General features: G+C 38.4%; 1 protein-coding gene across 1 annotated transcript in view; it reads left to right on the top strand.

The window, feature by feature from the left end:
* Nucleotides 1–27,076, top strand: part of lrp2a (low density lipoprotein receptor-related protein 2a) — a 63,330-nt gene that overhangs the window by 27,029 nt on the left and 9,225 nt on the right. The window contains 31 exon segments of the mRNA XM_030125145.1: nucleotides 22–954; nucleotides 1,522–1,687; nucleotides 1,769–1,927; nucleotides 2,852–3,141; nucleotides 3,247–3,447; nucleotides 4,032–4,058; nucleotides 4,158–4,193; nucleotides 4,274–4,516; nucleotides 4,614–4,739; nucleotides 5,810–5,929; nucleotides 6,885–7,016; nucleotides 8,177–8,378; nucleotides 8,831–9,126; nucleotides 10,247–10,913; nucleotides 11,413–11,583; nucleotides 11,876–12,099; nucleotides 13,192–13,369; nucleotides 13,538–13,734; nucleotides 14,027–14,272; nucleotides 15,758–15,886; nucleotides 19,044–19,163; nucleotides 21,036–21,152; nucleotides 21,926–22,042; nucleotides 22,169–22,306; nucleotides 22,471–22,593; nucleotides 24,527–24,655; nucleotides 24,739–24,870; nucleotides 25,087–25,218; nucleotides 26,224–26,367; nucleotides 26,455–26,620; nucleotides 26,703–26,831. Coding sequence (XP_029981005.1) covers nucleotides 22–954; nucleotides 1,522–1,687; nucleotides 1,769–1,927; nucleotides 2,852–3,141; nucleotides 3,247–3,447; nucleotides 4,032–4,058; nucleotides 4,158–4,193; nucleotides 4,274–4,516; nucleotides 4,614–4,739; nucleotides 5,810–5,929; nucleotides 6,885–7,016; nucleotides 8,177–8,378; nucleotides 8,831–9,126; nucleotides 10,247–10,913; nucleotides 11,413–11,583; nucleotides 11,876–12,099; nucleotides 13,192–13,369; nucleotides 13,538–13,734; nucleotides 14,027–14,272; nucleotides 15,758–15,886; nucleotides 19,044–19,163; nucleotides 21,036–21,152; nucleotides 21,926–22,042; nucleotides 22,169–22,306; nucleotides 22,471–22,593; nucleotides 24,527–24,655; nucleotides 24,739–24,870; nucleotides 25,087–25,218; nucleotides 26,224–26,367; nucleotides 26,455–26,620; nucleotides 26,703–26,831 — 6,190 coding nt within the window.

The raw sequence follows: 27,076 nt of genomic DNA, 5'->3' as shown, positions 1-27,076 counted from the left end.
GTGACTGGTCTGTGTCCTCAGGTAACCTGTACTTCACCAATGCCTTCCTGACTGAGACATATGTGGAGGTGCTCCGTCTCAACACCACTTTCCGCAGGGTGCTTTTGAAGACCCAGGTGGACATGCCTCGCCACATTGTTGTGGACCCCAGAAACAGATATTTATTCTGGGCTGATTATGGTCAAAATCCCAAAATTGAGAGAGCACTCTTGGATGGAACCAACCGCACGATTTTAGTGTCATCAGGGATTATCACTCCAAGAGGTCTAGCCCTGGACTGGCAAACTGGCTACGTGTACTGGGTAGATGATTCACTGGATATGATTGCTCGGGTCAACCCTAATGGAGGAGAGACTGAGATAGTCAGGTACGGCAGCCGCTACCCAACTCCGTATGCCATCAAGGTGTTTGAGAGTAGTATCATTTGGGTGGACAGGAACCTGAAGAAGGTTTTCCAAGCAAGCAAAGAGCCAGGCAGCACAGAACAGCCTGCTGTCATCAGAGACAACATCAACATGCTGAGGGACGTTACTGTTTTTGACCAGCATACCCAGCCCACCAGTGCCCAGGAGCTGAACTTCAACCCCTGCATGGAGGACAATGGCGGCTGTGCCCACTTCTGCTTTGGCCTACCAGGTTCTGAATCAGGTCAACAGAATAAGAAGTGCAGCTGTGCTTTTGGAAATCTTGCAGATGATAACAAGGATTGTGTAGTATCAAGGGATGATTATCTTGTTTACACCACTGAGAGCACAGTGCGCAGCTTACGCCTTGATCCTGAGGACCATGCGCTGCCCTTTCCTGTGGTCAATGTACCACGAACTTCAGTGGCGCTGGATTTTGATATAGAAGACAGGAGGATCTACTTCACACAGAATTTGGGTGCAGGATCAAGCAAGATCAGCTACATCAGTCTCACTTCTCCCGCATCAGCTCCTGTAGAGGTGGCTTCAGGTAACCATAAGAGTTGGCTCAAATCTGATTCAATATAAAAAGTATGTGATGACAATTATTCACTCACTGGACATATTGGACTGACATCACATATTAAGGCCTTAGCAAAATACTGTTATGTAAATGCATTAATTAATTACTATATAAAGAGAGGTTTTTATGCTCCCAGTACACTGTGAGTTGGACAAATAGAGCCTGCACTGGACCATAAACCCATCCTAATGAAATGTGGTAGTCTGCAACTAACAAAAGGCTTACTCAAAATGTTTTTAATTTGGATGCATTTTACTGTCAGGGCACAAAAAAGCAAGACATCAACTTGAAATGAGTGTAACAGCCAATATTTGAAAGAATAGAAGTAGTGTTGCAACAGTTAAGCATCTGCAAAAGCGCCACATGAAAGAACATGGCAGATATCCAAATTCAGATACAGAAATTGGATCAGAACTGAAAAAAGTAGATTGGAGTATCTCTAGTAAACTTAACATTCTCATTAAAACATTTTTATACATCTGTGGGAAGCTTTGATTTTAACACCTCAGTATTGTGTTGTCCCTGTTTTGACAGATCTTAGTGCTCCTGATGGCATTGCTTTTGACTGGATAAACAGAAGAATTTACTACAGTGACTATGTCAACCAGAGCATCAGCTCCATGTCTGTGGATGGCTCACAGAGGACTATTATTGCCCATGTATCCAGGCCAAGGGCCATCATGTTGGATCCTTGCAGGGGGTAAGACTAACTCAGGACATACTCTCTATCTTCATTAGATTGATGATGGGACTTATAACTTACTTCTTCCTTTTTGCTCAGATACATGTATTGGACAGACTGGGGAACTCATGCAAAGATTGAACGTGCCACATTAGGGGGAAACTTCAGAATGGACATTGTGAACTCTAGTCTAGTGTGGCCGAATGGACTGACCCTGGACTATGAAGAAGAGAGGCTGTACTGGGCAGACGCTAGCTTGTAAGCCCTGAAAAATATCTCTTTTGCAAAATACATTTGTCTATGATATTGTGTTGTTCCTCTCCAGTTTCTTCTGTCTTCTGATGTAAGTTGTTACGAGAGCATGTGTAGTTTTCTTTTTATTTTGAAAATTGACCAATATTAGTCAGGTTTTGTATGAGAAAAGCCTTAATTTATAGAAGCTGAAAAGAGTATGATGAAAGAATTTATGACATCAAATATGATTTACAAACATTATAAAACTTTGTTACACAACTCTTTATATTATTTTAGTATCATATTTGCTTAGTATAAAGCATTTATAAATGGCAAACATTATCTGACCATGTTAGACAACAACTCATCCCTTAAGAATCCTTTGACTATTCTGAGTAAAGAAGGTATCTTAATAGCACATGTTATTGGAATCTAAATAACTTTAACCAAAAATTAAGTCTTTCCAACCCTGAAGTGAGGTGATGTCATAAATAATTCCGTAGTAGTTGACCAAATAGGAGATTATTGGGGGAAACTGTTGGTAGTCTAGTTGCTGTACAATATAGACATGCACAATAAACCTTACATAATACAATTTGGACTAATACACAGACAACATGGCACTAAAAGTGTATGAATGAGATAACTGTGAATATGTGGACCTTAAAAGAAAGTGTAACCAAAATTATTTTATTAATTTTATCATGTTTTTTAAAGAACTGCTACTTAAAATGGTACAGCAACCACGGTGCAAATTAAGTGGAACATTTAAAAAAGCAGATTTTTCCCTCATTTGAAGTTCAATATCAGTTATTTTGTGTTGGGTTGTTTCTGAGATTGTAACTCAGATTTTAATTTTACTCAAGATAGTAAATACATTTCTTAGCTGCTGCTTTTAGTGTTAGTTTCCTATACCAACCTCCCTTCTGTCATTATCATATTGTTCAGGCAGAAGATTGAGCGTTCTTCTCTGACTGGGTCCAATCGCGAAGTCATCGTCAGCACTGCCATCTACCCTTTTGCCATGACCATGTTTGGCCAGTTCATCTACTGGACCGACTGGAACACACGTAGCATTTACCAAGCCAACAAGCATGACGGCTCCAACCAGAGGGTCATGATTCAGAACCTTCCATCTCGACCGATGGATATCCACGTTCTTGCCAAAAGCAAACAGCAGCAGTGTGACAGTCCCTGCCAGCAGTTCAACGGGGGCTGCAGTCACATCTGTACACCAGGTACATCCAGTTTTACATCAAGGTCTATGCTCTTACTCTGTTTGCAGCATTGCATTTCTTTAATGCTTTAACTGGATATCATTCTGTGAAATTTTATCCTGTCAGGACCCAGTGGAGCTGAGTGCCAGTGTCCATCCGAGGGCCGCTGGTACCTGGCTGACAACAAGCACTGCATACCTGATAATGGGACTCGCTGCCAACCAGGACAGTTTACCTGTATGAATGGCCGCTGTATTCGTGCCCAGTGGAAATGTGATAATGACAATGACTGTGGAGATGGCAGTGATGAGTTGGAGAGAGTTTGTGGTATGGTGTCATTAAATTCAGTTAGCTTAAACTCATTTTCTTCCTTTTTCCTTTGCTTCCTATTTTAAATTAACTGCTTCTAAAATGTCACTGATGATATTTAGTTTTATGGTCTATGTGGAATCCTTAATCCCCTAGTATCCCCCTTAACATCTATCACTTTTTTTCCAGTACTATGTTACATTACTGCTTGGTAATAACATGGCAATAATTAATGTGATAATAAAGATGTCGTAATTAATAATATTTGTCATATTTGGGTCAGATTTAACTGAAATGTGTTACAACATAAAAGGGGGCAAAAACAAAGATTATAATACAGGAAAAACTAACTGTAATAATATTATAATATTCTGTCCAAAAAATTTAAACCTGTTATTATCTCAATGTTTGTTTTAATACGATATTACCATGAAATTAATTCTATGTCTAATTAAAAAACATAAGCATTACCTCCTTATTATCAAACTATTACTGTGCTATTACTATATTATTACTGAGCTGTAAAGTGTAGCCTTCTGTCTTCTCTTTTCTTTTGTCTCTACTAACACTTTTTTTTCACTGCAATGCATTTCTTTTCAAAGGACCCAAATCTGAGTTCAGCTACATAGGTGTGTATGCTTGCATTGTATGATTAAATATCCGTAGCTTTGTACTAAACTAACTTTACACTAACCAATGAATCAATCTTGTTGTATCTCTGCATGCAGTCCCTCAGGTGCTCTCATCTTTTATTAGCTTGTCAGGTAAAATGAGCTTCAAACGCATGTGTATGTCAATCTCTCAAGCGGCCAAACACTGACCTGTCATTCATTGTGATTGGCAGCCTTCCACACCTGTGACCCGACAGTGTTCACATGTGGCAACGGCCGCTGCGTGCCCTATCACTACCGCTGTGACCACTACGACGACTGTGGAGACAACAGCGACGAGGAGGGCTGTCTGTTCAGACCCTGTGACCCCAACACGGAGTTTACCTGCAACAACGGCCGCTGTATTGCCAAGGACTATGTGTGCAATGGCATCAACAACTGCTATGACAACGGCACCACAGATGAGCAAAACTGCCGTGAGTCAATGTGTCATAGTAATTTAACAGAAGTTATTGTTTATCTGTGTATTCAGTGCTAATAGTTGTGTTCTCTCTTATTTTTATTTTTTTCCAGCGGAGAGAACCTGCCAGCCAGAACACACTAAGTGCCAGTCTACCAACATCTGTATCCCTCGATCCTACTTGTGTGATGGCGATAACGACTGTGGGGATATGAGTGATGAGAGCCCTACACACTGTGGTAAGCCCTCGTAGTAGACATTGTAGGTTTTTTATTTCCTAATTAATATTCTCTATTAGAAGTTGTAGTACTTTTACTCATGTATTGAACTTAAGTACAAAACTGAGGTACTTGGTCTTACTTGAATATTTCTATTTTATGCATTTTCATACCTTTATTCCTCTACACCTCAGGAGAAAACTGTACTTTTTACTCCGCCACATTTGTCTGCCTGCTTCAGCAATTTTCCTTCCTATGCAGTTAAATCCATATATCTACAAATATTTGTGATAAACTGAAGGATTAAGGGTTGCCTCATGTACTAAATTAAACATTTTACTCCTTCGTAAGCTGAATAAACTCTGTAAAAACACTGTTGCTGGAAAATGGAATTGTCACAAAGCTGGGAATCAAATTCTTCTGAACTCAGGATGAGCTGATTTTTTAGAGATCCGTATTTCTCACAGGACAAATATATGATCTTGTAAATTATGATGAATTGCTGTAGATTAAACTACCTGACAGTAATTAGTAGTAAATAACTAAGTAGCTATAATCAACTTAGCCTTAATGAATGTGACATACACAGTAATGCAATTGTAAAATGAAGCCAAAAACATCAAAGTAACAATAATAATAATAATAATAATAATAATAATAATAATAATAATAATAGTAGCTTTACTGAACTTTTCTTTTTTTTAAACTTTTACGTACTTTGCAGTACTTGCACAGTGTAGTATTACTGCTTATACCTTCGCATACAAGATGAATATGTCTTCCAACAGTGGTTGTTATATTAGTTATGCAACTTATCTAATGTAATTTCAACTTTAATTGACCTTTTTATTTGTGCACATTTTCATAGGATGCACATAGAATCCTTTGGAAATGGAGTCACTGTAAATATTACAAGTAGCATCTGTGCATTCATGCGGTAACTGTACCTCTTACTTTGATATGTTGCAAGGTAAATAAAGTGGAAAATGCAGCAAACCACGCACTAAAACTGTACATTTTTGTCCTTCTCTGTCATCTGCATGCTAAGGTTACTCTAAAACATCTACTGTTATTTGTCACTTTCTATGTAGCTGCGTCCACATGTTCCCAGAGTGAGTTCCGTTGCTCCAGTGGCCGTTGCATCCCCGCCCACTGGTACTGTGACGGAGGAGCTGACTGTGCCGACGGCTCTGATGAACCCCACTCCTGCAGTGAGTGCCCCACAACTCTCTCACCCCGAGAATGGGCCTGTTGGCTTTGTGTTTATGTGCCCCCCCCCACTCCCCCACCCCACCCTCAGCCCCTACTATCAGCTGCTTGGTCATTGTGTGTGTGCGACTGTCCGCCTCTCTGCATCTGTGAGCTGGTGCGAGGGAGCTGTGAGTGATGTAGCGCAGAGTGTGAGTCAGTGGTGTATCTCTTTGTTGACGATGTGGTCAGTCAGGCCTCCTATTGTGTGCTGCATTCCTCTGTGGTGACGCCCCTCAGTGTCCTCTGACAAACAGCACCTCCCCCTCCCTTTGTCCACCAGGGGTTACAGAGCCTCAGTTTGGCTTTTGTTTAGATAGCTCACCATGCATGGGAATGCAGAGTTGCCATGACTATTTTGAAAGCTCTGCCAGTGTGTTATTGTGCCCTGCCTATTGGTCTACAAAAAGTGGGGGAAGTACCTGAGATAATTGGCAATTACAAAAAAGGAATTCCAATCTGATATTCACCATTTTACAGTTATTTGTATATTATCTGTATTTTTTGGCTCTGAGGCGTTAGCATTTAGCGTCATGAGGAAGGTCCTTTTCACTGCACTACATCATGTCACAAGTATATTCCCTCCTGTTTAGTTTAAAAACTGACAAATTATACTGCTGAAATATGATTAAGTTGTGTTTTCTTTCTTTGATTTTACAGTTTAAAGCAAGATTTGTAGAAGTTACTGTAAAATTTGACATAAAAATTTTACTTAATAATAAATTAAATCATAATAATTAAATAATTAAATCATATTAGCTGCTGTTCTCTTTGACCACTAGTAATAATTGAAATTGGGCTACCTGTAATTAAAAGCGAAGGATTATTATTTATGTGCAATGATAATGAGTTGGCAAAATTCAATTTCTTGCAGTGTCACACTTACAGAATCATGTGTTTGTATTCATGTGTCTGCAGCCACTCTGGCCAGAACCTGCAACCCAGATCAGTTCCGCTGTGATGATGGCAGGTGCATTGCTTCATCCTGGATCTGTGATGGAGACAATGACTGTGGTGACATGAGTGATGAAGATGAGAGGCACAACTGTGGTATGCTTCCTCAAATTTGTTACTTCCCCTTTTTCTTTCTACTGTACTGTGCTGTATATATTGAAAAAGGATAAGAAGGATGTGCGCCCCTTTTAGTTGCTCACTCTTTCCAATATCTATTAACCCTTTCACGCATTAATTATTGGAAAACTGAGTGGGGATTACTTCTCCAAAAAAGGCTTAATTGTGCCAAATTGGATTATTTAGTGAGATACATATATTACAGTCAGGTGTTTATAACAGCTTAATCACAGCATTAATCATAAGTATGTACTTTTAATGTTATAGTATGTTACATAGTACTACTGTATATAGTGTATAGTTTGTTTTATTGTTATTCAAGTTATTTTCTTAGTGTCCAAAAGCCTCTTTCCATAAAGCTAATATATGAATGACTAAGGAAAACTCCATCTAAAATGTACCAGTAGTGGATATTACACAACAGTGGTTTTGTGTTTATTAATTATTCAGACAACCATGTAGTAATTTTGTCTTTGTAGTGTGAAAAGTAGACCAAAAACACTTGATTTAGACTAATTTTTGCAAATATTATGGTTTTAAGAGAACATTGTGCAGGAAAGGGTAATCCAGTCTTTCAGCTATTTGACTGTCTAATGACTAAATTTACCTTTCATGCTTCGTTCCAGTTCATATCTCTTCCCCTCGTAGGACATCCTCTCGTTCCCCATCACTTCACTTTGCCTCTTTTGGCACAGCCTTGTGTTATTTGGGAAGCTGATGGATTAGGATACATAGTGCTGGGGAGGGGGAGACACTGGCTGGCAGTGTAGCATCTCAGTCTCCTGTAGAAGGTCTTCTCTCCAAGGAGTTTACATTCCTGATTTCTCCTGCCTCACTCGTTACTTTGTGCGTGTCTCCTTTCTCTGGCTTCCTGGCTCAGGGTGGATCAAGGCTCCTATGTCTCACCAATGTGTGCTCCAACAATAAGATGCCTGAAGCTAAAGACTTCAGCACCGCCTGAGCCTCTGTAGGAGACTCACTTCAAACAATGTGGTCGAATCACATTCAATGAAATAGTCTCTGCTTCATCTTTTTGAAATACAGTTCGGAATGTTTGGATTGCCAAAAATTCAGATCGACACTGAAGTATCATCACTCTGACTTTAACTGCTCCTGTATATGTTTTTATTTTTCTCCAGCAAATCGCACATGCTCAAATTCCGAGTTTACCTGTGTGAACAACCAACCACCTCAGAGGAAGTGCATCCCTCGTGACTGGGTGTGCGATGGGGATTCAGACTGTGCAGATGCTTTAGACGAGCATCAGAACTGCACACGTAGATCCTGCGGTGTCAATGAGTTCGCGTGCAGCAATGGTCTCTGCATACGTAGCTCATACAGGTTAGAAAAAAGACTCTGATTTCTTACTTTTCAGCTCGTTAGCATTTTTACACAGGAAAAAGCTGTAATAATATAATATAAATAATAATATAAACCCATTTACTACAATGTAGTTCAATTTAAGGTGTCTGTTTCAGCTCTTTAGTGTTACATTTCATTACTTTTGCTTTTTTGCAATATAGAAATTAACCTATTTGCCACAAACTGAAGTTGTCCAATATAATATCAATAAATAAAAAATGAATAAAAGCTGTGTGTATTGACAATTATGAGATTTACTCTGTAGAGACTGAAATTCAGTATCAAACATGACATTCAATACTTGATAGTGTCTCATCGATGTTATAAAAGTATGAGTTTAGTGCCCAGACCTACTGCTAAAACATGATAAAATGTTGTCCTTTTTTTCACTATGTGTGAGACAGTTTTTGTGTCCTGTCTTCTAAATGCAGATGTGATCGGCGTAATGACTGCGGGGACAGCAGTGATGAGCAGGGCTGCACCTACCAGCCCTGTCAACAGCACCAGTTCACCTGTCAGAACGGCCGCTGCGTGTCACATGACTTCGTCTGTGATGGAGACAATGACTGTGGCGATGAGTCTGACGAGCTGGAGCACATGTGCCACACGCCTCCACCTACCTGCCCTCCTGGACAGTTCAGATGTGACAATGGACACTGTATACCTCTGCACCGGGTGTGCGACAGGAATGACGACTGCTCCGACAACAGCGACGAGAAGGGATGTGGTGAGTGGGTTTTCAAAAATATACAAGTGGTAGTGTTGTAAATAAAACATCACCGTGACCTTCCAGTGGCCTGAGTGTTTATCTGCAGCAACCTGCCTCCAGCTGGGGCGTACAGCACTCCCTCTAGGGGAGATGTCAAAGAACTGCTTTAAAGTCAGCAAAGATATCTGAACATAGTGTCATCTATAAAATGCTGAATTTGCATGTGTTGATTGATTTTATCAAGACACATTTAAGTTATAATAAATAAATATGTGTAAAGCTACAGTGAGCAGCTTTCAGGGAGTTTGTAATCAAGTTAAACAATGGTGTGTTTATTTGCAGTAAAGTAACAAGTGATGTTACCGGGTGGTGGCGTGTTATAAAGTCTTCAGTTTTATTGATATTAGATCTTAAAAGTTATTCCTAATTAAGTAGAATTAAATATTACTCCATTTATTTATCAATGTTTTAGGTTCCTTCTTGTCAGTGTGGGTCAGGCTCTTCTTTATGAAGTTTACATTTCTGTTACAAAGCCACTGAATTTAGTACTGTCTTTTTATGTGATACTTTCACTTAGTACCAGTTGGGAAGATTTAACAAACTCGCTCTGAAAACACAAAAATACATAAAGCCCACCTTAGTACAAGACCATATACATACTAATACTGGAATTTGGTTTAGTGAATGTCTTAAAATGCATTAAATATAAGTGTTTGATACCTGTAGACACTGAAATAAATAAACAAATGAAAGAAAACAGTTTATACACTCAGTTCTTTTGAAATATGTTGGTCTGACAAGATTAAATGATCTTTTCCAATAACATTAATTGCTTTTCTGCTATTATGCGTATATGTACTTATACACCTTCACTGTTGTGTCTATAGATATACAGTATACCTATAATAAGATGCCTCGTTACATAAATCTGATCCCTTTTTATTTATTTATATATATATATATAAACATATATATATATATATATATATATATATATATATATATATATATATATATATATATAAAGATTTAATATTTATCTGCATCTTACATCACTTACCTGCCTCCATACTTGTGACTTGTTTTATGGCAGTAAAATTGAATCTAATCTTTTTCTGATGTGCTTCTCTACTTTTAGGAATCAATGAATGCACAGATCCATCCACCCACAACTGTGATCACAACTGCACTGATACACCCACTAGTTTCATCTGCACCTGTCGACCGGGTTACCGCCTCATGTCCGACAGCAAAACGTGTGATGACGTGAACGAGTGTGCAGAGACCCCCAGTGTGTGCAGCCAGGTGTGTGAAAACACTGTGGGCTCGTATGTGTGTAAGTGCGCGCCAGGATTCCTCCGAGAGCCGGATGGACACAGCTGTCGTCAGAATAGCAACATCTCACCCTACCTCATCTTCAGCAACCGTTATTACCTTCGAAACCTGTCCATAGACGGGCAGGCCTACTCTCTGATCCTGCAGGGCCTGACCAGTGTGGTGGCCCTGGACTTTGATCGAGTCGATAAGTATCTGTACTGGATCGACGTTAGTCGCAGAGTGATAGAGAGGATGTCCTTCAATGGCAGTAACAGAGAAGTGGTGGTCAATGGAGTGCTGCATGGGGAAGGTCTTGCAGTTGACTGGGTAGCCAGGAAGCTCTACTGGGTGGACAGCTTCCTGGATTGTCTCAAAGTCTCTGAACTGGACGGTCGCTTTGTAAAGAAACTGGCTGAACACTGTGTTGATGCCAACAACAGTTTCTGCTTTGAAAATCCCAGGGCAATTGTGTTGCATCCAAAATATGGGTAAGTAGAAGAAAGTCTGTAACTTCTTAATATGGTGAAACTATAGAACATTGTGCTATTTTTTTACTATATACTTTAAAATGAAAGCTATTGTTTGATGTCGATGTAAGATATTCTTATTTGTTTATACTTCCTGTTCTTTGACTATCCAATCAATGGGCAATTCAAATCAAGAGATATTACAGATTACAGAAGAAACAAGACACAAACAGATGCTTGTTTGTCAGAAATCTGATCTACATATATGGGTTGATAAACTCAGTCCCTCCCTTACAACATTTTTCAGGAACATGTCTATTTTTACCAGGATCAGGCATGCTTTAGAAAAGCCAAGAAGCTGTTGTTACATCTTACCCAAGTATAAAACTTTAAAACAAAGCCTGTTTTACTTAAAAGAAAATGTGAGAAACTTTTTTTTTTTTTTTACCTCACATCTTCTTTTTTTTCAAATGTATTTTGACAGTGTGTGATCTAAAGTTGCTGACTATGTCCCTGTTAGGTTTGTTTACTGGACAGACTGGGGAGACAAAGCTTTTATCGGTCGTGTTGGAATGGACGGAACCAACAAAGCTGCCATTATCACCACTAAGATAGAGTGGCCTAATGGGGTCACAATAGACTACACTAATGACAAGCTCTACTGGTCTGATGCCCATCTCAATTACATTGAGTAAGTATGTCACATTCTTAAATGCAGTGAGCCTTTTAATTTATTTATTTTTTTTAGTAAAGCAATGAACATGGAACATGCAGGCATTTCCTCCTTTTTGTTGTAGCAAGTAACTTATTTCTTGAAGGGTTGCTCTCTTCCACCCTTGTATTGGTGACAATAATTATCACCTCAGTAAAATAATATTCTAGATAAGAGAATACAGAGAGAATCATGTTGGCTTGTAGCTCGCTCATGTTTATGTTTTCACCCATAAAACTGCAATAAATGGACTTGTAATGTCTTTTTGCAGGTACTCAGACTTGGATGGCCAGCATAGACACACAGTATATGATGGTAATTTGGCTCATCCCTTTGCCCTGACTGTGTTCGAGGACACTGTTTACTGGACTGACTGGAACACACGCACAGTGGAGAAGGGAAACAAATATGACGGCTCTGGACGTGAGGCCCTGGTTAACACCACGCACAGGCCATTTGACATCCATGTCTGCCATCCTTACAGACAACCTATTGGTGAGTCAAAATCTATTTTAACTCTGCGGTGTTTTAAGACCTGTCAAAACCAAAACGAACTCTGAGATGATTGGAAAAGTCTATTTATTAACAATTTTCTGTAACATTATGAAAACTAGCTAGTTCACACCCATGCAAATAGACACAACATTGTATTGAGTCTCTCTGCTTAGGCTGTAACTACTAACTTCTTTGCAGCAAGAAACAATTTGTAGCATCTGAAAATAAGAATGAGGATTACCAAGAGTTATTCACTAAAGGTGCATTTCCAGTACCTGACAAAACAGTAAGAACATAAAAAAGCAGAGGTCATTCTATTGTTTAGAGGAGTTGGTGTCACCTTTAATAAGCACTTTAATGAAACAAACTATGAAGATAATATTTCACCAGGGGAATCGCTGATAATAACAAGTCACTTCTAGACCTATAGTCCACAACATACGCTACAGTCGTGGAAAAATTATTAGACCATCAAACGTCATCAAAATGAATGGTTATGCAATCAAATACTAACTCCTGTGTGTATCATGTGACTAAAACCAACAGAAAAGGAAACATGGAATGCCTAAAAGCACTGGTTTTGGCAGTGCAATGCCATAGCTATTGATGTAAGAACTTAAGTGATTTTGATTATTATCAAGAAAACCATGAAAAATGGCTAAATATCAGCTCTGAAATTAAACTCTTACGAGGTATTTTTGTTGTTATCATTATATTTGTCAAAGCAAATGTACCTTTAGTTGTTCCAGGCATTAAAATGAACAAGAAATTGAAAAAAACAATGGTAGTCTAATAATTTTTTCCGCAACTGTACATCACACTACTTTCTAAAATGAGCTACTCGTGATTTAACAAGTTGAGTTCCATGCTACACCATCAGCCACCGGAGACAAGTTGAGGCGGACCACTTCACACTACTGCAACTTTTGTCACTAATTTTTCTTTTCAAATAGGGTTAAAAGCCTTTTTTCATACCTGTTTGTCACTTACCTTGCTATATCCGGCTCTTTAAGTTGAACAATACCTGGCCTGTGTTTGCTCAGCTGCGGTAAATTGAGATTGTTTGACCTGCTGTGGCTCTTCCTCTCACAGTAAACAATCCCTGTGCGGTGAACAATGGAGGCTGCTCTCACCTGTGCCTGATCCGTCACGGGGGGCGGGAACACACCTGTGAGTGTCCTGATCATTTCCTGACTGTCCAGATAGGAGGTGTGACCCGTTGCCTTCCCATGTGCACTAGCACTCAGTACAGATGTGCCAACAATGAACGGTTTGTCACAGCTTTATTATCATATTATGGTGTTTTACTTGATTTTTTACTAATTACCAATTTCTTAGAAGACTTCATACATATCAAATCCATTAGTCCTCACTCCAATATAGTATACAGCTGTGTGTCAGTGTTCCAAGCAACTATTGGTGTACCTTTGTTCAACAGTTGCATTCCCATCTGGTGGAAATGTGACGGTCAGAGGGACTGCAGAGACGGCTCCGATGAACCCGCCACCTGCCCCATTCGCCACTGCAGGCTCGGACAATTTCAGTGCAATGATGGAAACTGTACGAGTCCTCATTTCCTGTGCAACAGCAACCGGGACTGCCATGACGGCTCTGATGAAGACCCTGTGCTATGTGGTAGGTTGTAGTTGTAGTCATTCACCCACAATGTTCTATTTGTATTCGGGATGCACTCAAAACTACTGACAAAAAGCTAATAGGCTAACAGGTCAATAGGCTAGAAGGGTAATACTGGCTGCATTTCTTACAGCTATGAATGATGATAAATAAAAAGTACTTTATGCATGTTCTGACCATAAAAAAACCGAAAAAAAGTGAGAAATTATAGTGCAGTTCACACACTGATTTCAATTGTGTGCCATTGTTCACATGTTAATCTTGTGCTTTTGGTCTTCTGTCCTCCTTCCAGCTACACATCAGTGTGAAGCCCACCAGTGGCAGTGTGCAAATAAGCGTTGTATCCCCGAGTCGTGGCAGTGTGACGGTGAGGACGACTGCGGTGATCAGTCTGATGAAGACCCTTCCCACTGCTCTACCAGGACCTGCCGCCCCGGACAGTTTAAGTGTCGCAACGGACGGTGCATTCCACAAAAATGGAAATGTGATGTTGACGATGACTGTGGTGACAATTCTGATGAACCCTTAGAGGAGTGCAGTAAGTAAAGTATACAGTCAGGTCCATAAGTATTTGGAGAGTGGATTTTAAATGAAGCAGTAAAGATGTGACTGAATTGTGAAACTCAGTGGGATCAGAAAAAACATTACATTCACCATTTAGTTTTTTTTAACTATTTTAAACATATAGTCCTTCCATTTTCAATGGTTCAAAAGTAATTGGACAAACTAAGATGAATGATAGATATGAGGATTGTTTAATATTTGGGTGAAAATCTTTTGTCATTGACTGTCTGAAGTCTAGTGGTGCTTTTCCATGCCTTTACTACAGCTGCCTTCAGTAACGTGTTTTTCTACCGTCAGTTTTACATTTTTTACATAAAATTATGCTCTGTTAGGTTGAAATCAGGGGACTGACTGGGCCTCTTCTTTACCATCAAAACCTCTTCTGTTGCTTTTTATCTGAGCATTATCTGAGCAGAGATGATAGCCCTGTGTACTTCAGTATTCTCCTTGTTCTTCAATCAGCATCACATCATCAATAAACACCAGTGACCCACTTCCACTGGCAGCCATGCATGCCTCCACCATGTTGGACACATGACAGGGGTCTGCTCTGAATCATGAGTTGTTCCTCTCCTTTTCCACACTTTTCTCTTACCATTATTTGGGTACAAGTTCATTTTGGTTTCATTGGTCGAAATGGGAACGTTTTTTCCCAATTTCTTCTGGAAAATTCTAATCTGGGCAACCTGTTCTTGAATAGTCCCAGTGGTGTGCATCTTGTTTTTAATCCTTTGGATTCACATTCATGAAGGCATCTCTTCATTGTAAACTTTCATGATTACTCTCAAGTCTGTTCTTGACCAACAAAACAATGCTGTGATCATCCACTTTAGTCGTCTTCCGTGGTCTTTCGGGTCTTGTGGTGTCACTGAGCTCACCTTTGGATTGTTTCTTTTTAAGAAGAAGAAGTTGTTGATTTTGTTAAATTTTTTGTTGTCTCCCTATTTTGTTTTTGTGATCACCTCCTTCACTTGTTTTGACACGTTTTAAGATTTCATATTGAGAACTCCAATGAACAGACACAAAATACAAAATCAACATTTGGAGTCAACTTCAGACCTTTTATCTGCTCAATATGATATTGAATGATGAGGGAATAGGCTACATCTGAAGCTGCTTGTCAATCAGATTACACTTTACTTTTGAATTTCTGAAAATTCAGTTCAGTTTAGTTTATTTTGAATATGCAACAAAACAGAAGTAATCCTACTTAGTCCTTAGAAATAAAACAGATTGCAAGAAAACATGAAAAAACGTATACATGTACATGAAAACAAAGCATGACTTCATCCGCACATTCGAAAATAGAAAATTCACAACGTTACAACAATTAAAACAATTGTCATTCCATTCAGGTGTCCATTCTGTTTTACTCCTCTGTAAGACTACTACTTTACTTTGACATTTGACGTAGATGAAAACACACACTGCATCATTTCTGCTGTTTTTTTCTGTATAGTGGGACCATCATATCGCTGTGACAACCACACAGAGTTCGACTGCAAGACCAACTACCGCTGTGTGCCGCTGTGGTCCGTATGCAATGGCCACAATGACTGCAGAGACAACAGCGATGAGCAGGGCTGTGGTGAGTCAGCAACAAACAAACATCCCTGTTAAACAAAGAACACACTTAGAAACTGTCAGGACGATTCTGAGTGTGATGTGGATGCAATGACTGATTGGGCTCAGTTAGATCGAGTCTGCTCCAGCTGGATTCAGTTTCTGTTTACAGTGAGTGATAAACTCATGTAGTATGTGCTGTGTAAGGTCTCTAGTCTAAAGTCTTTCTCACAGACATTCTTACAAAGATTTTTATAAATATGTTTAATATCTCCGACTGATATTAGTGACTTATGGGTCACTGCAGCCTGAGACAGATTTGTAGTGTGAAGTCAAGTAAATTGAACTGACAGGATAATAAACACCTGTACAACGTAACACTGAAGGTACACCATATTAATTCATCTACATCAGGACTTATTATAGGGACCAGTAGCTTTACTTTAAATGTCCTGTGGGCTGTATGATCCACACTGAACACACCTCTCCATTAAGATCTCACCCAAATACAGCATTTTCAGCACAAATTGTACTATAAATACATACTGACAGCTGACACTGACTGCCCAGCTTTACTTATGTGCAGTGATTCAAAGATTTGAGACGGGACTTCTGTTCAATTTTGGTTCACTTTTTTCTAAGTTAAAATTAGCATTGTGGAACTAAAAGCATGAACCCATAAAGCATATTCGTCAAACTTTAGGTTGAGTGCCTGCTTGGAACACATCCCAGCAAAAATCAAATAATTATTTTACAATTTTTTCAGTAAAATTAACCCATAAAGACCCTGAAATATCTTTTGTAGTGACTTCCAACATTTTTTGTCTACAAGTAATCATTACCAACTGATACCAAGTTATAGTAATATTGTGTTTTGTATTTTTTCAGGAAAAATCAAGTATTTTCTTATATTTAATTTATTGAACATATACAGTATGTGTTAATAAAAGCTGAGTAAATTCAAAGATTTTATCAAAATAGAGAAAATTCAGGGAAGCAGGACTTGTTCAGCAAAAAAAATCATTAATCCTACATAAAAACAAGTGTCTACAACCATTGTCATTTGTCAAAATACATGGACCAGTGTTGCAGAAGACAATGATCTTTCCATTTTCATTGCATTTTACTTGAAATACTTCACTGTATTGATAAGATTATTGGTTCAATTTTTAAACATTTTAGATCAGTTGATACTTTTGGGTCTTTAAGCGTTAAATAATATCAGAGTAATCACTTTTTTTGCACATCATTCAGCTATATTTTACTAGTTGGTAATTTTACATCCAGTGCTTTTCATTTAGGTCTTGAAAGATTAAAAAATATTTCCTGAGTGCAAACAAGAGTGAGTGAAGGGCAATTAGCCAACGCCTCAGCCTCCTGTGGAACCTTGCACAGTAAGGTAGTGGGAGGTGCTGATGAAGAACGTCTCACTACTCGCCCTCCCCCACCATTTGCCTCTCCCTGAGAGCACGGCAGATTTATGAGCTGTCCGGTATACGGGTCTACGTATATATTTGTGTGTGCTGTTGCTCTGTCCTTGCGTGGGGGCAGGGTTCACACAAGTCTCTTTGTACTTTGGTACGATCCAAACACACTCGCCGTGGCCCTCCCGTCTCTTATCAGAGGCCCTCACTCCATTAGTGCCATGCCCGCGCAGGAGGGGAGATCTGCGCTAATCTTCCTGTAAGAATGTAGCAGATGGGCCAGGTGGAGGGCTAGGAGGCCGGGACTAGCTAACACCGCTCTATCTTTGACCCCCAGCACTGTGTGGTAGAGACAGCTCAGACCAGCTCTCCTCCACTCCTCTCCCTTCTATGCTTCTCATCTCTTTCAGTCTTATCCTCGTCAGACGCATACTGGAATAGAAAGAGGTCACCCATCTGTCTCAGGCATGCTGCTTTCCTCCCTCTGTAACTATTGCAGTTTAATTAAAAAACAAGATGCCTTCCTTCCTAAACTGGTGTTTTCATCATGACTGAGGAATCTCATAAATCCAGTCATATCTGGCAGTTGTTGGTGCTATTGATTTTATCTGCTTTTCACTTATGTATAAAATTGTATGAAACATTTTCAACAATGTGTGAAAACCTGTAGCGGGTCAAGAACTTCAGGACCACTTTTAATATAGAAGAATTTTATCAGAAAATGAATAACCAGCTGAATACCAATATGACATGACATGAAAAAAAACATTTCAGACATTCTACTTTGCTTCTGTTACGGTGAAAACCACTTATAAACTTCATCAAGGAATGTTTTAGCATAGGACAGTCTGTATCTGACTACACTTGTTTTGGGGTTGATGCTAATACTGATTTTAGGGATTGGTATGATTTCTGATATTTGTGTAATTCAGCTGATGTGTAAGGACGTTTTTTGCTAAAGATATGTAATAGAGGCAGTTTCAAGTTAGAATATACAACATTTCCACATTAAAAACTTAAAAACAGCTAGATCTATGGTGTATACTTTGAATTATGTCTGTTTTTACTGACAAAGTTTTCCCCAGAATGGTCAAATTCAGAGAAATCTAATGACCTATTTCATTTACTCACCTGTCAGTGGCATCACATCATTACTAATGTTAATGTTTCATTGGTGTGAAATGACACAATGTAAATATACGTCACTAAACACAATGTGAAAAAACTGTCTCTGAACATGATTTCTGCCTGAGTCACATCAGATACAGGCAAAGGTGGTGAAAACTACTACATGACGTCATGTATCGCTACGTCTTTTGTTATTGTTTTCATTGACAGATGCTTAGCTGCAGAAATTACGCACTAAGCGTAAAAACAAATCAGTCGTGTTCCTTTATTTATTGTATGTTAAGTAAATAGCACACACTTCAGTTAGTATTAATATAAGAAAATACCCAAAATAACATTAGATATGATATGGACAAAGACATGGCGTTTTGGAAAACATCTATCAATACATTTGCTGGTATGCTTGTAAAGTGACACTGTAAAGAATCAGATCAGTATATTCTTTTAGTTGATCTCTATGTGCAGTGTTTCAGACAGGCAGGGAAACAAAGTTAGTGTTTAAAGTGCATAGTCTCATACAGTGACTTCAGAGGACGCTTTCATCAGTAGTGTGACATTAAGCCATTATTTAGTCATTCACAGCTGTTTTAAAATGCTGACAGGCTGTTAATGCATCTGCTCGTCTTTCAGATGAACTGACCTGTGACCCCGCTGGAGACTTTCGTTGTGACAACCACCGCTGCATCCCACTCAGATGGAAGTGTGATGGCGACGACGACTGTGGCGACAACTCAGATGAACGCAGCTGCAGTGAGTGCTGTTCTCTGTCGCTGTTTAAAGCAACACTATCCCACTTTATTTGAAGTTTGTCTTGATTCTGGTATCACCACTTCTACTGTTTTAGCCAAATTCATTTCAAATCCAAATCATTACCACAAAATCTCTGGAATTTAGGTCAGTAGATACAGAAATAAGCTTCATATGGGCTTCATACAGTTAGTTTATTTCAGTCTATATTAAAATTTTTCCAGATTTAATACTTAACAGAGATCAACAGCAGTAGTTTACATGGAAAACAATTTTGTTTCATGTCATCAGTTTCATGAATAGCCAGCTGGTTACGTATAGACAATTAGTATAATTTAAAGAATCAGAATTTCTAAGCATTTTTAACAACCAACATATATTGTGACCATGCATCCCTTTTACATTTGTTCACCACCTATTTTTAATGTGTAAATTGAATTACACATCCTTAACTCTTTTCACCCCTTTAACAGATATACACCTACGTTTTATATTGGTCCTGATCTCTGTTGTTCCTCTCATGGCATAATGACTTTTTTTTTATTGTCAAACAACCTCTGAAGAGCATTTTGAAGTAACTGATTTTATGCTTTATTCATTATTTGAGAAGTTTTAAAATCGACCAAGTCTTTTTATTACATTTTAATGCATGTAAATTAATGCATATTGTATTGGTTGGTGCAGAATAATCTATTTGATTTATGTCTCTTATTGCGCTTTTCTGTTGCAACAAAACTGGATTAATGTTGGCTTGATATGTGTCACTATAGACATTCACACAATGACTACAGTGAAAATTAAAGGAACATATACTGATTGATTTTTGTAGGTTGGTATATGTCAGAGTTTATTTAATGTTTTGAAACCATTAATGTTGTCTTAATTGCCAGAGAGCCTATTGGAATTTCTACTTTATTTACTCAAAAATGAGTGGCATAATTTCACATAATGGAGATCTATTGACCATAATCTCCGAAAAGAAGTGTAAGCAAGTTGAAATGGAATTAGCTAAAATGGTGCAACATAGATGTGATAATTTACGTGTTTTGCTCTGAAAGCCAGACCAGGTCTTGCTTTGACAATTAATCAAATTGAGTGAAACGCCCATAATTCAATTTCAGCAAAGAGCATAGTTTGGAGCCATCCATGTTATTTTGGACACCTAAATCAAAGGCACTCATATTTATGAGGCAAAAAGGTTTAAATTTGACTTTTGAACAACAGGAGCAGCACTGACCAGAGTTTGAACATTGAGAATCACAGTGTTTTGATATCATGTAAGTATCTACTAAGTAGGTTTAACTTCAGTCCTGTGAATTGTCCAAATGAAAAAGGAGTGTTGATGGTGTAGAAAAGTCCTGCTATCATTTTATCAGACAGCAGGGAGGTTTTGTAAGAGGTTCAACACTTCTGTCGACAGTCGAGCGCTGAGAGAGGTAGTGTTATCAGCTGCCAGAGAAACAGGCTGTCCTCAGTGTGTCAGAAAGAGGGAGTGAAGGAGTCTGTCACCTCTTGCCCTGGAGAATTTAAACATGTCTGAGAACATGCCAGTTAAAAAGGATAATTTGGTTTCTTGAAGGAGAAACAGTGACCAGGGTTAAATCATGGTGTTGCTCCCTTATGGCGCTGTTGATGCCAGGGGAGTGAACTCGTGAGCTCACTGCAGAGTAATGATGCCCACGTTACATGGGTTAATGTGAGTGTTTAGTGTTATATGTCATGATATGTAGAGAAAAATGACCAGCATTTGAAATCTCTTAGTCTCAAGTTTGAGAAATGTGTTGAACAGTCAGAGGAGACAAAGAAAAGAACAAACTAAAGTTCTGCATTTGCTTGACTCTTCTCTGAAATTTCTGTTTTCATGTTTTCCCTCAGCTCCACGCACATGCACAGAGAGTGAGTTTCGCTGCGATAATCTGCGCTGCATTCCCGACCGTTGGGTCTGTGACCATGACAACGACTGCGAGGACAATTCAGATGAAAGGGACTGTGGTAAGTGAAAGCTCTTTGTTTCGGCTCAGGGTCTGGCTGTTTGGGAGCAACAGAGGGCTGCACAAAACAAAGAAGCAATAAAACTTCAAGTTTTGAGGCAAAGCAGAGACAGACAGGACCACCAATAGCCATTCATTTAAAAAGGACACACTCTGGTCTGGCTGAAGCATTTCTTTAATACAAATCACTGCTGTGTAGTTGCACTGCAAACAGTAAACAACAGCAATGTCATAAACAAGATGTCGTAAACAAGAATGTTTCTCATTAATCAAGTGAAAGTAGAGCTGTACAACAAATAAAACAAACTCAGTAGTCAAGAAATGTGTGTTGAAATTAAGTAAATGCCCCCTAGTTTCCTATACGGTGGAGGAAAAAAGTTTTAGGACACCCCATGCATTTGTGATGTATAACATTAAGAATCACTCTTCATTGAACTCTGCCAAGTATTGTTCCATTCTCCAAACCCTCATGCTCTCCACTGGACACACTCTGTTCTATTGAGGTCAAAACTGGATGTTTCAGCAAGTTAATGAAACCTGGACATGATATGTTGAAACTGTTAAGAATTTAGTTTTGTTATTTTTTCTTGTAATCAGTAAACAAAATTTTTTTAAAATTTGTTTGCGTCTGTCTGATGTAGCCACAACTTTTCAAACGCAAAAAAGATTTTTCTGCAAATATTTCATGATAATATTTCAGATTGTGTTTGAAACCTGTTTTCCACTACTATATCTGTCATGATGTGATGGATAATCATACTTTTTGTGTTGCAGAGTTAAGGACTTGTCATCCTGGATACTTCCAGTGTGGCAGCGGTCACTGTATTGCTGAACGTTTCAAATGTGATGGCAATGCTGACTGTCTGGACTATACAGATGAGGTGTCATGTCGTAAGTGTCTCACATTTTTCTTGTCATTCATTGGCTATGAACTTGTCTTTGTCACAAAAAGTCATTTGTTAGATCATGGTCAGCTTCAGTTGGATAAGTGACAGACCACATGCTTCTCTCTTTCAGCTACACGCTTCCCTAACGGTACATACTGCCCACCTTTCATGTTTGAGTGCAAGAACCATGTATGTATCCAGCCTCACTGGAAGTGTGACGGAGACAATGACTGTGGAGACGGTTCAGATGAGGAGCTTCACCTCTGCTGTAAGAACTGACATTAATAATTACTACAAAGATGAAACAGGTTCATGAAACTGTTATGAGTAACATCAAACAACATATTAACTCAGTAGTTGTAGCAGAATGTGTTCAACCCTTGACTCTGCTGATCTTGCGTAAAGTTTTCTGCTGATTCTATTCACCCACAGGGGAAATCCAGTGTGAGACTCCGTTCCGTTTCCGATGTGACAACAACCGTTGCATCTACAGTCATGAGCTGTGTAACTCTGTTGATGACTGCGGTGACGGATCCGATGAGAGACAGGAAAACTGTAAGTACCACACCTCTTTTGGCAGGCAGGGTTCCCACGGGGTCTTAAAAAGTCTTAAAAGTCATGAATTTACAAATCTGCGTTTATTACCTTAAAAAAGTCTTTCAAAAGTATTACATTTGATATGGTTAGTCTTAAGTTATGTTGCCATAAATTTGTTGGCTGTGTTGTGTTTAAATGTGTCTGGGAAATGTCCAAGCTGCAAAGAAAGGAGTCGACTCAGTTCCACCTGTTCCAACCCAACAATTTATATTGAAATTAGGAACCAAGTATTGATAACTTTGCAGCCCCTGGTGAGAAATAATCACAGAACTTTCAGCCCAACACACATGCAGCCGTTAGTTCAACTTGGAACAATGGGAATCAAGGCGTTGGAATGAATAAATACATTGCAATACATGCATTTTAGGAGCCATGAATTTTTGGCAGTATGGCTGTGAAATAGGCTGTGAAATCGGCATTAAGTTCTGCTCTAAGTAGTCTTAAAAAGGTCTTAAAAAGGTCGTAAATTTACCCTATAGAACCCTGTAGGAACCCTGGACAGAAATTTCTACACACTTCACATTCATAGTGGGGATACTCTGTATTTATACCCTCAAACTGTCTTTAACACTTTATATTAGATACATATATCCACAAGTTGTTTTAAGCATGATCTACTCATGACATTTTTAACATTAACAATAAATTAAGCTGTACATGAATTAAGCTGTTATAAAGTGCTATTAAGGCCCATACAGAACAAACAACATTGAGATTCCAATCAGAGGTGTCAAAAGTAAATACGTTCTTTATAAAAATACAGATACTTGTACAAGAAAGACTCCTGAAAATGTATAAGTACTTATTTAACTTATTTACTGCAGTAAAAATGAGAAAATACAGGCTCATAGTTGAATGCTAAGAAGCAGCCCCAGGTATTTCTACTGTCTGTTTCTGTTCAGAACTAACCAAACTGTATGTGATTTTCAGATAATGTGGGGACTATTATACTATTCTTACTTCAAACGAAATTAAAAATACATTGAAAATATATTGAAAGTACTTAATGTGGAAATCACAAACCAACTTTTCTGTGTTGTCCAGTCTCAGTTTCATCTTGTTACAAGTTTTACATATTGTTACATTTGTTGTGTGTGATATGCACTATACAGAATAAACAATACACCATGCAGAATAAAAACAACTGAATTCCCCACAAATACGTTAAAACAACTCTAACAACCCGGTTTTAATTTTTTTTTTTTTTTAACTTCTGTGTCATTTTTATAAAACAACACAAACCTGGTTAAAGACAAACTAATACACAGCACCACAAAACAATAATTTCAGAAAATGAAAAGGAAAAAGACTAGCCCATCCATTGACATAATATCCTTATTGAGGTAAAAAAATTCAAGATCATTGACTTCCATGTGGAGAAAGAGAGAGGTTCATCTCCCACCCATTTCACCATAATAGTTTTTCTTGCCAACATTAAGTGTTTGCGTAACTTTTTCATGTTGTATCAAAGTGTCTCCAAGCAAACAGTAGTAGATTTACTGGCACTCGTTTACCTATTGCTTTACTGATGTTTCCACATACTGCATTATACACAAATATTTTAAATCTGTCTAATCCTGCTCTTTGCCAACTTGCTAACAAGCCTGTTTTTTTTTAATTATAAAGATTATAGACTACAGATTTTCATTTAAAATGTGGAATGTAAAAGTGAAAAGAGTCAACTGGCAGTGCATATTAGCAGATTAACAGAAAACTGTGCTTTATAATCTAATGAATAGCCAATATGCTGCTAATATGTGTGAATAAGAGAACTAGTTCATGGTGAATATGTGTACCTTAGTGTTACCCTGATGTCATGTCCTGTTATTCTGTTGTTGAACATTCAGGCATGTGAAACACCTTTTGATCTGGCATGTTTCCCTCCATTTAGGCCAGAGTCCCACACATGGACCCTGCACAGATGAAGAGTATAAATGCAGTAACGGACAGTGCATCCCTCTACAGTACGCCTGTGATGAATACGACGACTGCGGAGACCAGTCGGATGAGCTCGGCTGCCGTAAGTAGAACAACAGATACCACATGAGTAACAAACGGTTAACCTGTTGGTTCAATTTTGGTTGTTGGGTTTTCTCATGTCAGATCAAGGCAGTGGACACACATGCAGTGACAACATCTGTGAACACAACTGTACTGACCTGACGGAGGGAGGCTTCATCTGTTCCTGCAGGTCAGGGTATAAGCCCCGAGAGACAGAAAAGCACTCCTGTGAAGGTAAGAACATACCTTCAATACTCAGTTAATCTGTTGTTTTTTGTGTTTTTCTAATTCTTATTTATTTTTATTTTTTCTTGTGTCTTTTACTTGAGTTCTATATTATTGTCAGTGGACAGTGCTAAATGATCTTGAACTAAATGAAACAACACATAATTTTTCTTCAGCTCTCCATATTTATGTTTTTTTTTTCATTTGATGTGTTTTTTTTTGCAGATGTGAATGAGTGTGAGGTTTATGGAAAATGTCCCCAAAACTGTCAGAACACAAAGGGCAGCTATGAATGTTTCTGCGCTGATGGTTATGTGTCCTTTGGTGAACCACATGGAACTGAATGTGCTGCCCAGGGTAAGAACTTGACAATGTTTAAAGACCTCTCTCAGCCATTTTATAGTAATAAATGTAAACCTCATTGAAGAATAATGACTTTAATATGCTATATTCAGTGAAATATGTTACATTTACATCTTCCCTTCTTTACCCGCTGGGCACAAGATATTTTGTCCATCTTTAAAAGTCTATTTTCATTATTTGTGCACTGAAGGCTTCGCTTTTTTTTAATATTGCACTTAAAGTTGCATCAAAGATCACATTTTCTAATATAAATATCGTGCTTTTAGGTCTGCTGCTTAAATTTACAATACTGGTAAAAACATAGTAACTTTCGAAACCCTTTAACAGTTGAATGGTATAAAACTCCTCAAGAGTAAAAGTCTGCACATAACTTATTCTACAAAGTGAAAGACAAATATTGGACACCCTGTTTTTTTGAGTCGGGGAGGGCTTCAATTCAACATTAAACAAGTGGTGCCAGGCACAACAAACCCTGCCCCTCGCACCTATTGTAGCTTATTTTGGCATCGATCCAGCTGATGGCATCATGTCTATATGTCATATCAATTGTCTCTATATATTTGCCAAGTTTGAAGTAAATTGAAACAAAATTGATGTTTTTATAAACATTTGAAATTTCGCTCATTATAAGTAAATGGGGGAAAAAAAAGGTTTGAAAAATGTATAAAAAATTTAAACTTTGACCTACTATTACCAAAATGTAATGAGATCTCTTCTGGGTCACTGGCAATCTATAAAACCAGTTTGGGATGAAATCAACCAATAATTTTGCTGCTAGAATGTTGACAAAGAACCAAAAACAATACCCCTTGCCTCCCCTTTGGGGGGCGTGGTAAATATTATGACAGAAGTTTAAAGGCATTTGTTATCTATCAATCATATCTGTTTTGAGGATATTCCTCACATAAATGCACCCAATGCTTTAAAAAGGAATATTGGACAAAAAACTCTGCATTAACATTTGTTATAATATTAAATGAATTTGCATTTTCTGTACAGGAAACCCACCAGTCCTGCTCTTACCAGACAATGTCCGCATCCGTCGTTTCAACATGTCCTCTGAACAGTATTCAGACTATGTGGACAACGCTGAGCACATCCAGGCCTTGGACTACCTGTGGGATCCAGATGGAGAAGGCCTTAGTAAGACCTCCTTCTGTTCATGTTTTTATGTTATGTTGTATTAAATATCAGATGTAGTTGGTTATTTAACCTGTGTGTGTGCTGTAGGTGTCGTGTACTGGACGGTTCTGGGTCGGGGGGCTCAGTTTGGCTCCATTAAACGTGCCTACATGACAACATTCAACGATCAAGGCAACAACCCAGTCAAAGAGGTTGATATGAACCTCAAATATATCGCAAATCCTGATGGCATCGCTGTGGACTGGGTCGGCGGGTAATTCAGAACAATTCTACCTTCACCTCTTTATTAAGTGTTTCTTTCAGTTGCTCATGATTTACTTCTGACTTTTTTTCAGGCACATTTACTGGACAGATTCAGGGACTAATCGAATTGAAGTGGCAAAACTTGATGGACGATACAGGAAGTGGTTGATTCACACTGACCTCGACCAGCCTGCAGCTATTGTTGTCAATCCATCACTTGGGTACAACAAAAAATAAGAATTATAATGGTTTTAAAATTACTTTTTTTTGGTTTATTTAATCTGTCATTTTGGCTTCTGATCTCAGTTTTTGTTTATTTATTTAGTTTAGTTTTGCATGTTATAGTTTTATTCATATTTGGAGGAACTGATTTGGAATTTTAGTGTTAGGTTTTAAGGTATCATGAGTAAAGACATGATTTATAGATGCTGAAAATTGTAGAATTAAGGAATTAGGACATCAAATG

This window comes from Sphaeramia orbicularis, chromosome 21 (assembly GCF_902148855.1).
Source record: "Sphaeramia orbicularis chromosome 21, fSphaOr1.1, whole genome shotgun sequence".
In the NCBI taxonomy this organism is placed as follows: Eukaryota; Metazoa; Chordata; class Actinopteri; order Kurtiformes; family Apogonidae; genus Sphaeramia; species Sphaeramia orbicularis.
The sequence above is the reverse complement of the archived record's forward strand: the minus strand, read 5'-3'. Positions and strand labels throughout refer to the sequence as shown.